The sequence below is a fragment of the Ostrinia nubilalis genome, chromosome 14, assembly GCF_963855985.1.
Source record: "Ostrinia nubilalis chromosome 14, ilOstNubi1.1, whole genome shotgun sequence".
Classification (NCBI taxonomy): domain Eukaryota; kingdom Metazoa; phylum Arthropoda; class Insecta; order Lepidoptera; family Crambidae; genus Ostrinia; species Ostrinia nubilalis.
Genome location: NC_087101.1, coordinates 14,272,347 through 14,285,883, shown reverse-complemented (window position 1 = coordinate 14,285,883; position 13,537 = coordinate 14,272,347). Strand labels below are relative to the sequence as shown.

The 13,537-nt window shown below is 36.7% G+C and overlaps 1 protein-coding gene across 1 annotated transcript; it reads right to left on the bottom strand.

Annotated features, from left to right (window-relative positions):
* Nucleotides 1-34: 34 nt before the first annotated feature.
* LOC135078237 (homeobox protein DBX1-B-like) lies at nt 35-7,042 on the bottom strand. The gene is made up of 3 exons (XM_063972838.1): nt 6,798-7,042; nt 941-1,158; nt 35-286 (listed from the first exon to the last, which is right to left on the bottom strand). The coding sequence occupies exons 1-3, from the start codon at nt 7,030-7,032 to the stop codon at nt 146-148; spliced, it is 594 nt and encodes a 197-aa protein (XP_063828908.1). The 5' UTR covers nt 7,033-7,042; the 3' UTR covers nt 35-145.
* Between the last annotated feature and the right edge of the window lie 6,495 nt (nt 7,043-13,537).

Sequence of the window (13,537 nt, the reverse complement as noted above, 5' to 3'; positions counted from 1 at the left end):
GAAGCGATCACAAAATTGAACGTGTCACGGATTTTTCACTGTCTAACCTCATGTCCTGGGTTATTTTTTGCCGTCTGGCAACAGGATAATGTGGCTTAGCCCTATCCTAGATCCATAATCAAAGTCTTTCGTAAAGTCGTAACGTTCAATCGCTAAGCGTATCTACGTCGACGTGTTCGTTGTCGTCTTCGTCGGGCGCGCGCGGTAATGGCGGTCCTCCCGCGCCACCGCGGCCCTCCTTTGTATGCCGCCATTTCATGCGACGATTCTGGAACCACACCTTGACCTGTACAGAAAATAATGCTGTAGCACAAGTTGGTTGAATGTTGCGTAAACTATTTTGTGGCGAAAAACATGAAGAAACTTTCAGGGAAGCCGGAATGGTCGCCTCTCGTGAGCAGAGGACTGCTACAACTCCTGCATCGATCTCATCATCAACAGTCCTTTACAGTCCACTACTGGACTATGAGCCTCATCCACTATAGTGGAGGGTTTTGCCATAATCCCCACGCTTGGCTGGGTTGGAGATGCAGATTTAAAGATTGATGTTTTTCAGAGCGCTGCTGGCCGTTCTCTATATGATGTGTAGTCCCTAAGTCGCCACTTACGACACCCGCGGGAAGAGTAGGGGAGTGACAAATATATTCTACACTACTGTCACCACACGGCTTATCGCCTGCATCTATCTAGGCCTACAGTTTGAAAATCTACTAGCCCCGCAAGTTGATATTGCGATTGGCGGCCATCTTGGTGACGTAGTCTACGTGCACCGTCAGATTTACTTACAAATCACAAATTTGTTCATGGTATTGCCTTAACACAAGTTAGGGTCTCCGCTAAAACTCGCGCGGGTGCCCCCGGCGGGCTTACACTAATTTTCGACAAAAAACCGCGCGCATAATAATATTATTATTCATCTTCTAATGGTCCAAGAACTTACTTGAGCATCAGTGAGTCCTAAGGTCGCCGCCAACTGCCTCCGGTCCGGCTTAGTGATGTACTTCTGTATTTGGAAGCGCCTCTCCAGCCCTTTCCTCTGCAGGTTGCTGAAGACCGCTCGAGACCACGAGCGTTTGCGCTTGCCGCTCGAAGTGACGTCACATCGTGATGCTGGGGGTTGCTGAGGTGGCGACGATGTGGGTAGGGGTAGCCGGTAAACTAAAAAAAGACGCACAGAAAACTTGATTTAACTGTAATAACGAATTATTTTGATAAATTATTTTAACGGACTGGCCGACTCGTGGTCCGAGGAACGCGGGTTCGATCCTTGCCGCCGCTCGACTATTGTGGTGAATCCATTCGTACGTAACACAAGCTTATTTAATTATTTAGCTTACCACGAGGGGTTAGCGAGGTTATTAGTAATTTGTATTTACTAATTATTACTTTTTTACTAATTGCTAATATTCTTATAAAAAAACAATACCATAAGGGTGTCCACTTACTTATATGCGCGCCGTGATATACTCTTATCGACGTCAAAATGTATGGACGAAATCGATAAAATAGCGTGATAACCGCTTATCGCGGCGCGCTTCCTAGGCCTAATGTTTTCCAATTTGTTTTGGCATATTGTAGAGTTTATAAAATAATATCAGAAGACCTACATTCCGCGGTTTAGGGGGCTAATTTGCTAGATCCATGTAAGTATAATTGATGCCGATATATTGAAAGGTTTTGGAAAAATGTTTTTCTGAAAATTAGCTGGACTTAATAAATCGGATTAAAAAACTTGAAATATGTTTAATCAATTCATCAAAATAACATAGCAAACTTTTTATATTATAGGTTATTGACCTGTAAATATAAGATACTTGATACAAATAAGGCCTACCTAACTTTATATGCTTATATTTCAATAAATATTAACGCCAATCAACAAAAACAAGGTTAATTAACTTCTTCCATCCTTTAATTTTAGCAATATTACAAAAAATAACTAAATTTTTAACTAAATTAATATATTTTGTGTATTATTTGTATGTATTATTTTGGTTTAGATTGTATGCCTTTTATTATAATTTATTTCTTTAGTGTCGACACCGCCTTCCCCTTCATATTTGTTTCAAGTAACTGTCCTCACCATAGGTTGTCTGGAAGAGATCGCTTCATAGCGATAAGACCGCCTAATTGTACCTTGTGTGTTCCTTTTCTTCTGTTATGTTATTTGTTTGGTGTGCAATAAAGTGTATTTATTATTATTATTATTAAATCTATTCAAAATAAGCAAATTACGAAACCACTGCTTTTGGCTTTAATAAATCACCTACACGGAATAAGGCCTATATGATTCAAATGCCTCTAGACCTTAAAATTGAGGTTGTATTAAACAAAATTCGGTCTTAAAACATTAAACACGTCGATTTGTTTGCGTTTTCAAAATTTGACATACCAAGTACCTAAACAGAAATATACTATAAAAATCTCTAGATAAACTTAAATTCCACTTATTAAGAATTATACATAAATTATAGATAAAATTAAATATTCATAGTAACAAAGTAATGATTCCTTACATATATTATCAAAAAAAAAAAAAAAAACAAACAATATTATTTTTTTGTATAGGGCTTATTAAAACACCGTGTTCGAATAAGGCCTACACATAAAACCTCTTAAATAAATCAGTTTAGGAACATCATTTAGTCTTGAATTTTTGTAAACAAAATGAGGTCTCAATTTTTGTTAGAACCAGGGCATAAAAAGGCTTCTGAATCATCTTTACGAACTCCTACAAAATATTTGTGATACCACCAAAAGCAGTCCTTTATGGTCGCATATCTGCTACATTGTCTTCGAGACAGGCATGATAATACCAGTTTTTATTCTCCTTTCCTTTAGAATTATACATACGGCATGCATACATTTTTTTTTACTGGATTTGTATTTTATTTCTTTTTTTTTTACAGGTTTTGTAATTTTTTTCGACTCTGTTTTCTTTTACTTCTCTGTGCTGTTAGTGACAATCTTATTAAATAAATATTTAGTTACTCTTTGACTCATTTAGTTTAATTAATTTGTCCGTAATCAGGTGTTGACAGAAGTATCTAATATGGCCTACCATGCTGAAATAAGGCCCAGGCCTTATTAGATATCTCGCTCTTGTTATCTTTAAATATTTACAAATAATGCATCTATAGCCAGTAGTAAAAATTAACGTAATTATCAGCTAGTAAGAAATATTTCTTTGCTTAGTTTGGGACTAGAAGCGCAGTGTAAAATGTCCAAAAATATTTATTATTTATTATTATTATTTAGAAACGATTACTAAGAAAAGCTTAATCTAAAACAGCGTCATTTTACCGAAAATTTAAAGATGAAATCGCCAGATTTTTATAAGAGAGCACGAAATCATCCACCACCTTAGAAGAACGCGTGCCAATTGGTGCTGGGATCGTGGATCGGGACGCTCTTGCGCTCTACCGGCTACCGGGTTGTAGGGCATATAAGTACGTGTCCTTGAAGTATTATCCCGGTTGGATTTATTTATCTGTGTTTTCTGATGTATAGGCCTTATTAGAACATAGGCCTTATTTGTATCAAGTACCTTAGTATAAGTTGGTGAAAATAAAAATAAATAAATATTACCTACGCAGTTAAGTCTCCTGAAAGTATTATTTTTATGCCTACTTAGTCTGCAAAACTAAAAACTTATTGCAAAAAGTTTAACACTTGTTTTAGGTTTAAAATAACCGTAAGGATCTAAGATGTTTTTATAGTAATGTCATTGTCTTTTTCAGTTTGCTCGTAGAAAATTGCGAGAAACTATCCTACTCTCTCAAAACTTAATAAAAGTAACCTAATAATAACAACATCCAATTAAAAAAAAAACATTGATTCTGGTAGCAAAATACCAGTTAAAAAAAAAGTAATGTCATTGGTAAGGAAGCCTTTTTCAGCTATCTTTCTATATGCTTCCTGAATTTACTTAGGTACCTACTACAGTTTGAGCCTAACCTGTGTTCAGCAACAGTTAAATTCAGTAACAATGATAAAGTATTTTAACCAACTTCGAAAAAGGAAAGGGGTATGTTCCACTGTATGTTTTTTTTCTCTATGTATTTATGTTCACGGATAATTACAATTACCATGCGAGTATCTAAATTAGTATATTGCCAGTTGAGCGTCTTCTTAATCTTAAAGAGCAGCTGACGGTATCCTTCCGTTTGGCCAAATTACTTTTCGCCAAATTTCACTTCGCAAACAACTTATCGCCAAAGTTTCATTTCCCAAATGAACTTTTAGCAAATGTACTTTTCGCAACTATTTCATTTGGTCAAATTATCATTTGGTCAAATTTTACTTGGCAAATGTTTATATAGCAAATGTTTTATTTTGCCAAATATTATATCCCAAATAATTTATTTGGTCAAATTGACACTTCACATGCTTACCCACCGTTACCCACAAATCAAAGCACAAGGCAAATGATCATGGTTTTCACAAGAATTTTATGTAAAACAAAGAGATTGCAGAAAATAGTATGGATGCGAAAGTAGGTTTTGCAGAAAATAGTAGGTTAGGTTAGAACAGTGACCCTTAACGCGCGAAGGGCGAAGGCGAGCGAAGCGTGCCGCGGCAGCGGCCGCCGAGCGCTAGAATCACCTCTATTGTTAATTAATCATTTAGTTTCGATAAAAATAAATTTAGAACAAATTTTATATTAACTACCCACTAAACAAAATAATAACCACAAGCTAATTTGTATTCCATTCTATGCACCAATCAAATTATTTTGTAAATAATTTATCGTGAAATATTTTTGCCAAATGAAACATTTGGCAAAACATACTTTGTCAAACAATAATTTGCTAAACAATAATATGCCAAAAAAGACATTTGCGAATTAAAAGTTTGCAATAAGTTGTTTTGCCAAATGAGAATTTGCCAAATGAAAATTTGCGAAACGTTGTTTGCCATGTGATAATTTGGGAAACGTTTTTTGGCCAAACATTAGTAATCCGCAGCTGACCTATGAGTATGATAAAGTGCAACTCAGCTTTATACTTTTAACTGTGTCATATCTGTTACCTGTTGTTTATCGCCGCTCCTAAGTTATTTGAAATTCATAGGATTCTTCGAAGACGGCTATGGACCCCATACAAATCGCCTTGATACGGTGATACATGTTAAAACATTCAATATTGTTTGCATAAAATGACGTATCTTTGATTTTTGTGTCAAGGTTCGCATTGTATTTATTTTAATTCAATTTTATTTAAATCCACGGTCATTGAATAAGTATGATTTCGAGTAAGGATTTCCGAGTAAAACCTGGTTCATCCTGGATTTATACAAGTACCGTATATTATTTTAATTTAATATTATTTAGATATGTTTAGATTTAAGCGCTCCCTAAAACAGTAGTTAAATATTACAGTTTACGGTGCTATGGATTAATTTTAACTTTAAGCAAGAACAGTCAAAAACTTCTTTAAGGCATGTATCTAGTTTTCATTCATTCGAAATGAGAAATAGATTGATTACAAATAAATAAAAAAGCTCCATAGTTTTTTTTGTAGTAGGTACATATTTCAATCCTAAATAAATTATTATGCGTGTCCATTATTTCACTGTTCATTTTTTATTCGTAAAGAGTGCCACATTTTCTGAGAACATTTGGATTTCTAGGTTTTTAACCATTGTAATTGAATTGCTCTGATGATGGAGGAGCAGAGGCTAAAAATAATATGAAAATGAAAATTTCGCCCTATTCTCAGTGCTTAAGTTTACGATTGTCAATAAGAAAGGATATTAAATTTGATCTTTCAAGTGTTAATTTTTTAACTAATTAAAGTAAATTACATTTTCACAACGACCGGTCTTACGCTGCCGTTTGCCGATCAAATCCGACCAATAAATTGAGAGAACTATTCGAATCTGCGGCTTAATGCCCTTCACAGTAAAAAATTAGAACAAAAAGCTTAATAAAATATGTCCGTATCGACTCTACCAACAAATAAAGGTACTGGGCTATTACACATAAGTATTGGAAGTTATTTCAGTTTTGTTTTTCTTACCGCCCGCCCTGACTTCGCACCGAATAGGTTACAATACAATATTTTTTCATAAATTTTCCAGTAAATCAAAAGTCATGAAAATCGGTCCAGATGTTCAAGAGTAAGTTATAAGAGTTCGAATAAACCCGACTGTTTTATTTATAGAACAATGTTTCAATAGCATTCTACGAGTACCTTTTAAGCAGGAAAGGTTGGGGGGCGTCTATTAATTACGTGAGACAATTTTGGCTATTTTTTAAGTAATATGTTGCAGTAACGCAGTGTTGTCTGCGCTACAATCTTTTAAAATATTGGCACTGCTATGTTTCTTAATTTTACTTATACGTTTCCAACAAAGACTGAATTTTCTTGGGTAAAATATGAAAAATACAGTTACCTTTTACAAATTATTACTACAAAGTTTATTTGGGAGATAACGTAAGTTTTCCAGGGGGAAATTCCATTGGCTTTTCACCAAAAAGCAAAGTTTGAATTCTTGCCAAGTCAAATATTGTAGGTTTACCGTCATATCTCACTAACCCCTCCAGGTAAGCTAAATAACAGGCACTTTGCTTCTGTTAGCAAGTCAAAGAGTTCGCCACGGTCCAGCGGTTGGTAAAGTTCAAACAGTTCCTCTAGAAACAGAATCAGGTCGATGCACAGTCTTTAAGCTATGAACGCCATATTTACTTATTAAGAACGAATCATGCAAGGCAGAACCTGAAGAGTATTTAATAATGGACAACAGAAGACCAAAGTGCAGGCAATAAAACATGAAGAATTGAAGAACCTACTCACCGGTCGTAGGCCTCAAGGCAGGGTGCAAATGCGCATAGGGCAGGGGCAGCGGCAGCGGCAGCAGCGGTTCATCCCCACAGCAGCGGTACAGCGCCGCCACGCAACCAGCGCACGGCGGCTCCTGCGCCCGCGGCGCCTCCGCCCCCCTGGGCTCCCCCGACCCAACGTTCCCCAGGATACTCTCCACGCTAAACTTCAACTTGCTCGTGTTCACTTCACCACTCAACGACGTCATCACAACCGCCTCCGACAACCGCCGATTAAAAACTGAATAACGCTCTCACGGGTCATCGGCGCCCGCGCACTCAGTGGGCGTGTCCTCGCAAACGCTGCACGCTGATTGGCCGGCCGCCCGCTGGGCGGGGCCAGTAACTTGCGCACGAGCAAGCTATGGAGTGCTCGACCATTGAATGATGTACGAACGCTGCAGTTGTTTACAATAAACTGCCACTTTAATGTGTTTTATATGGGTTTGCGAGAATTTAATTTTATTACCGCTGAGCTTACGTCATTCTTCAAGGGGGTGGTTTTTTTATCGCTTTGTAAGTAGTGTTTTGTACCTAAATGCAAGAAATAAATTAACTAAAACTGCAGTATAAATAAGCGAATACGCCAAGCTATTTACGTTTTTATGCTCTATCTTTCACGCAGTAACTCGCAAATCACGATTCCACTTGGTAAACTTCTTAATGCAATAGTAGGTACTTTAGGTCTATTTGTTTACCCTAACCACCTGTCGGTCTGGTTTCGTGTAGAAAAAAACTGAAACAGACCTAGAGGCAATAATAGTCGAGTAAAAGCAGAACTTTAAGAGAGTTCCTTATTGAATAGTTTGTGTCGTTTTAGACTAGAGTTGGTATATTTTCTTTATCACATAGAAAGGCTCTCAAAAGAGTTCCTGAAGTGATAACTCTGGATCTGGATATACCTAATTAATATCCAAATCACGTTTATTCAAACTGTGACTCTGGTTCAAATAGACAATCACCAGTCTATAGAAAATTTCTACAAAATATTTGTAGAAATCTGTTAACAAATAGCAAAATATTCCATCACGAGTACCTACTTGGAAAACCGATACCTTTTCACTAAAGCTAAATTAAAATACCATGACATCATCTGTTTTAAATCCGCGAGAATCGAGGTAAACCGCTAAAAGCTTCGATTTATGCTGTAAGTGGTTAGCTCGAACAAAAACATTGAGCAGCTATTAATCTGTACATTTTTATGTATAATAAAACCATGCAAAGTAGTTTCATGTACGGTTTGTATGTAGGTGCTTCCCTATAATTAACTTTATCTCTAATATGGAATGAATGAAGTAAAGGATGTAAAACATACGAGTAGGTAAGACCAATAATAAAAAAGGTGTTAGGTGTGTGAGCAACTGAGTATCGAAAAGAGTACTTGCCATCAGCAAATATAAACTACTATCACACATAGTTCTGATAGAATGCACTTGGAGTGCAAATGTAGTTGTGTTCCCCAGTCGATGAAGCACATGATGTCGTGCCCTGTGTGCTCAAACAACTGCACGCAGGAAGATTTAATGAATGCTACTTACTGACAACGCCACTTTTGTAGCAGAGTTTTGGGCTGACACTGTTTGGGTTGGGTTTGTGTTCGACATGACTAGAAGAAGATGGTGATAGAATTAAACTGAAAAAACACACTTAATGAAGAATTTTAATTAAACTGGCAATCATTAGATACTTATGAGTGAGCATAAAGAAGAGTTGGAAAAACATCATCAGCGAGTGGTGATAACAAAGCATATGACATCGATTCATTAAAAACAGCCATGGTTCCAAACATAGATCCCTGCGGCACGCCCACAAAAAGATGCTTCTGAAGACTGTTCTAGGAAGAGTCTTCTGAACAGAAGAGTCTTCTGTGTGACGTTAGAGTTCGAGAGATCATAAGAGAATTATTTGATTTATGGAAGATATTTTAAACAGACAAAACCACGAGCAAACCTAGTCCACACACAAACGTTGGTTCTAAAGCCGAATCGATTACGGTCCGTTTATTTTGCCTGTCGACGCCACCTGGCGTTCGTTTCGGCCCAGATATAGATTGGATCATTACGCTGAGCGCATGCGGTGTTTACCATTCGCCCGCGAGGTAACCAAATCGTCTAATATGCTTTATTAGTTAAGATATTTGGCCGCCACTAAATCATTGGCTTCCGGAAAGATTATACACAGTCAAAATAGCGAGAAAGTTGTGATATCCGTTATTTAACGTGTAAAGTTTGAAAACAGTAGAAGTATCAAATCCTACACTGTAGAACACATACCACTTTCATTCCTGATCCATTACAAACGATAGAAAATTTCTCAAAAAGTATCATTAACAGCTCTATCATCAGAGGAAAGGATAGAGACATTAGAAGAAGGAATTATCATTATGAAAATCATTGGGGGAGGCCTATGTTCAGCAGTGGACGTCCTATTGCTGAAATGATGATGATGATGAAAATTAATACCCACTCTTATGGATAACTAATTAAACGAGAAGGATGTTCAGCATATCGCGGATAATCTCAGATGATGCTTTTAATTTATCAGATCCAACATAAACATCCCATATTTTATCGTCAATAAATAAATCATAGGAACACAAATTACATTTCTGCAGCGCGTTTAGCAGTGGTTGTCGAATCCACATAAATCAGGCTAGCGGCGCGGGCGCAGGGTGAGACTATCACAGATTTACTACGGGTCTGTGGTACGCATGGGAAACGTCATCAATTCCCCAAATCTTATTTACAACGGGATTTAAATTGATGATTTAACAAACAAGGCTAGGTAAGGGATCGGAAGATTTATTTATTTATTATTTAAGGCACAGCTACAAATGCAGCAAGAAAGTTAACGAATTATTTTCTGAAAAAAAAAACTTCTTTATTAAAATTATTCCCTTCATAATATTTTGACTTCCATTCCCGTGTTTGGGAGAGCAACGAGTTATGCTGGAGACATTTATCTATCAACTTTTAAAACGAATACCAATATTCTAAATCTCCACCTAAATCTGGCAAGTGTCAACCAATAACCTGGATGCCGAACAAAAAGAAACGTAAGTGTTAATCGACATGGATAATTAATGGATGTCAAAAAAATACTCAATAACACCTACGACCAATTCGGATTCTGGTTCATTTCAAACCACACACACGATATACGTAATTAAATAACGTTTTTGCATAGCGTTATATCATAAGCTGTCGAAGCAGCATAAATCAGCGCTCAGCGCAAGCGCGTCACAAGATTTGCCGTAAGTCGACGTCGTCGCGGGCACACGTGGGACTCCTCATAACGAATGGTTTATTTGAAGGTGCTCACTGGAGTAAGGTTGCCATTGGCTATAATTATGAACCTTTACTTTAACACACTGCTAAATGTCAAACGTGAGACTGAGGAAAGTGTAGGCTAAATCCTCCATTTTTCTCTGGTAAATTAGGGAGAGAGGCTGAAGCATAAATGACTTAAAATAGGTAGATGCAAAAAGGCACTAACTATAACTACATAAGTCATAAGCCATAGTAAGTAGACCACAAACATTGAATGATTGTGTCACAAGTAGGCTACTTGTATGTTCGTCATAGTTAGGGAGGCGAATAGGGGAATTTTCGGCAATACTCGAGCGTGGCAGTTTAAGATATGAGAGATACCTTAGGCCTAATAGAACAACCTTGTAAAGTATTTAGCTCTATATGTAGTGACGCGCGCCTAGGATAGACGATCAGATTAGTAAAAGAAAATGGATAGTCTGAAATACTCGAGCGCGAAAATATGCTTTCAGGATACCGAGATAAACCTCCCCTATGAAAATCTGACGCGCTCGAGTATTTCAAAAAAACTTTTTTTTGTGCATTTTCAAAAATTCATCGTAACTTATCGTCACGCCGAAATCGTCAGTTTTTTTAAAGGGAGCTTCCTTGGGGCCTACTTAACACCCCTTCCGAAAATCTGACGCGCTCGAGTAATTTTTTTTTCATTTTTGACTACTTTATATGCCTACCCCCACCACGCAAACCGGCAGATTAGTATACCGTTGTTATCAGAGGCACTCGGGGCATACGTAGTATGAATATCTGACGCGCTCGAGAATGCCCAAGTAACTGTTTTTCTTAACATTTTTGAAAAACCGTACACGCCAAACCCACCGCTAAAATGGTTTTTGCCATACGAGCTTTTCTTTTCGAAATTATTTTATCTTTCGATTTTGATAGGTCTCGACGGCGCCGTTGAATTACGCCATTTACGGTATCATATAAGAAACACCTTTTTTTGGAAGGTTACCTTAAAATTAAAAGCAAATAAAGACGAATCCATCATCATCATCATCATTACAGCCACAGAACGTCCACTGCTGAACATAGGCCTTCCCAATGATTTCCATATAGCCGAGAAAGAATTAAAAAAATTTAAACCTACTATAAAAACATGAGTGATCCTTTAACTACCCACTAAATACTCATCAACGTAGTTTGCTCGTGCTCGTGCTATAGACAAAGTGTCTAACAAGAAAAATGCTTCGTTTAGAAAGCACAGACATCTCGACGCGTGTTTAGAATGATAAATCAGACGGTCAGATAAAAACAAATACGTTTTACAGTTCAGTATACAACTAGAGCCCACTCTAGGAGCTGGTTAATGGCTGTTTAAGAACCTCACGTAGTGATGGGGAGTTTAGAAAACATAGAATACAACTCAGTATCATGTTGCCTGGTTAATATTTTCTAATGTTTCCACAGCAAATTATCGCTTCATTTAAATGAAAGGTTTAATTTTTGTGGGATCATAACTCATTTTAGTCGAAGCTAAAAATGACGCACCACGTTCTTCACGTTACCTTTAGTTCGTTTTTAATTAGAATTAAAATCGACGGAAACATAAAAGTTGAAAAAAATAATTTTGGGCATATTCTTGCGATATTTAATGAGTTTTGTCAAATATTTACAAAAATATGGAAACTAGAAATTCGTTAAATTGGATTTTCAGATCAAGTGCATCATTTCAAAAGTAGACAACCGAACCCAAGAGAATAAAATGTAAATTATTGTTTAAATCATATTCCGTATTCTCCTATACATCGTCATTCCGTAGGACTCTTAACAGCATCCCAATATAGTGTCAATCAAACGTTTTACGGCTGAAATCGGCCCGTTCACGACTTCCTCCGCCCGAGTTTTTGAGAAGCGGAGATTTATTGAGTGCGCCATATTGTGATAGCCGCTCTAAACGTCCGAGTCACGAGCCCGAATTACGCCACGTTTTATTGCCGATGAAATTAAATATTCAATGTAAAACAGTAGCTTTTGAAAACATCATTACTAATTTTTACTATAGTAATGTACTGTATGGCTGCTGGACTGGACCCCTGTTGTATGCTTTAAAACGAGGGAAAACGTCAGTTGTCTGCCTGATAAAATATTTTTAGAAATATAAACGTACATCAAAACGTGAGCATGCTACGTGTAAAAGATTGTTACTTTTTGAAAATTGGTCTACGAACAATCGTCAAATAGAACAAAATGAATAAAATAAAAACAGCTGATTACCTCACACAAAGGAGTATCCAATCCAATGCACATGTCGTATGTACTCTTTCTGAAGCATTTGGCATATATTTACTATTTAATGAACGCTCGTAAAATAACACTCCAGTTACAACTCCAGTAACAACAGTCCAATTCCGAAACAACGCAAAGACGCGTTCTTTGCTAAACCACAAAAACTGAGTCCCGAACGTTTCGACAGCACAGTAAAAACAGGCCTACCTTCAATATTTTATTTGGATTAAATACCGCCTTATCTACTTCTGCTTCTTTTATTTTGGCATCGACTTGGTTTTGAGAACTGTGCCAATGACAAAGTTACATTAATTTCATTGACATAAGATGATTTTCTTCTGAAAAATTATCTTATGTCAATGAATCTCACAGATCCCCATTTAGATATTTACTAGTTGTAGTTATTAAATATAGAATACAATTAATCTGGTGACCTATAAACCATTATTAATTTGTTGACGATCTAAGATCATTAGGACAGTTCATCTTTTTTCAGTCATTTTCTAATATTTCAGGACCATAAATAGCTTCTGAATCTTGCAATACGTAAAAAAATCAAAAACACAGTTTGCCTTTTATAATCAAAGACGATAAAGATACGAATCTCCAAAACAAATGGACCACCGTATCTTTTGATTGTACAATTGGAACAACATCCTTCAGGAGCAACGCCCGCGCACGCGGCTAAATCAGTATGTTTGCCTTCGGCTTGTTCTGTAGTACTGTTTGGTTATGTAACTAATGGTCATTAAACCTAATTGTAAATTATTATCACAATCAATAATGTGTTACTCATTTGTATATTACGTAAACATACGTCGTAGATTTTTTTATTACGTTAGTGAACGTAGTGAAAGATCTTTCAGGACATGCGCCATACTTACAAAAAACTGTAACAAATGGTATTTTTATATAAAAAAACCCTTTGTTGTCAATGACATAATCAAATTACGTAACCATGTTAAGAATTATGGCATAAGGTAGGTACTTATGTAGCTACTGAAATACGTGCGTTTTTGCAAAACTTTCAGGCCCCCCCTGGAAATGAACCCTAGATACGCCAATGAAACTTTACGCCATTTTAATTAACCGATAGGTAGTGGTTTTTGAGGACCCTATTAAGGGGTTCTTTAGATTTATTTGTAGTGTAACTCAACGA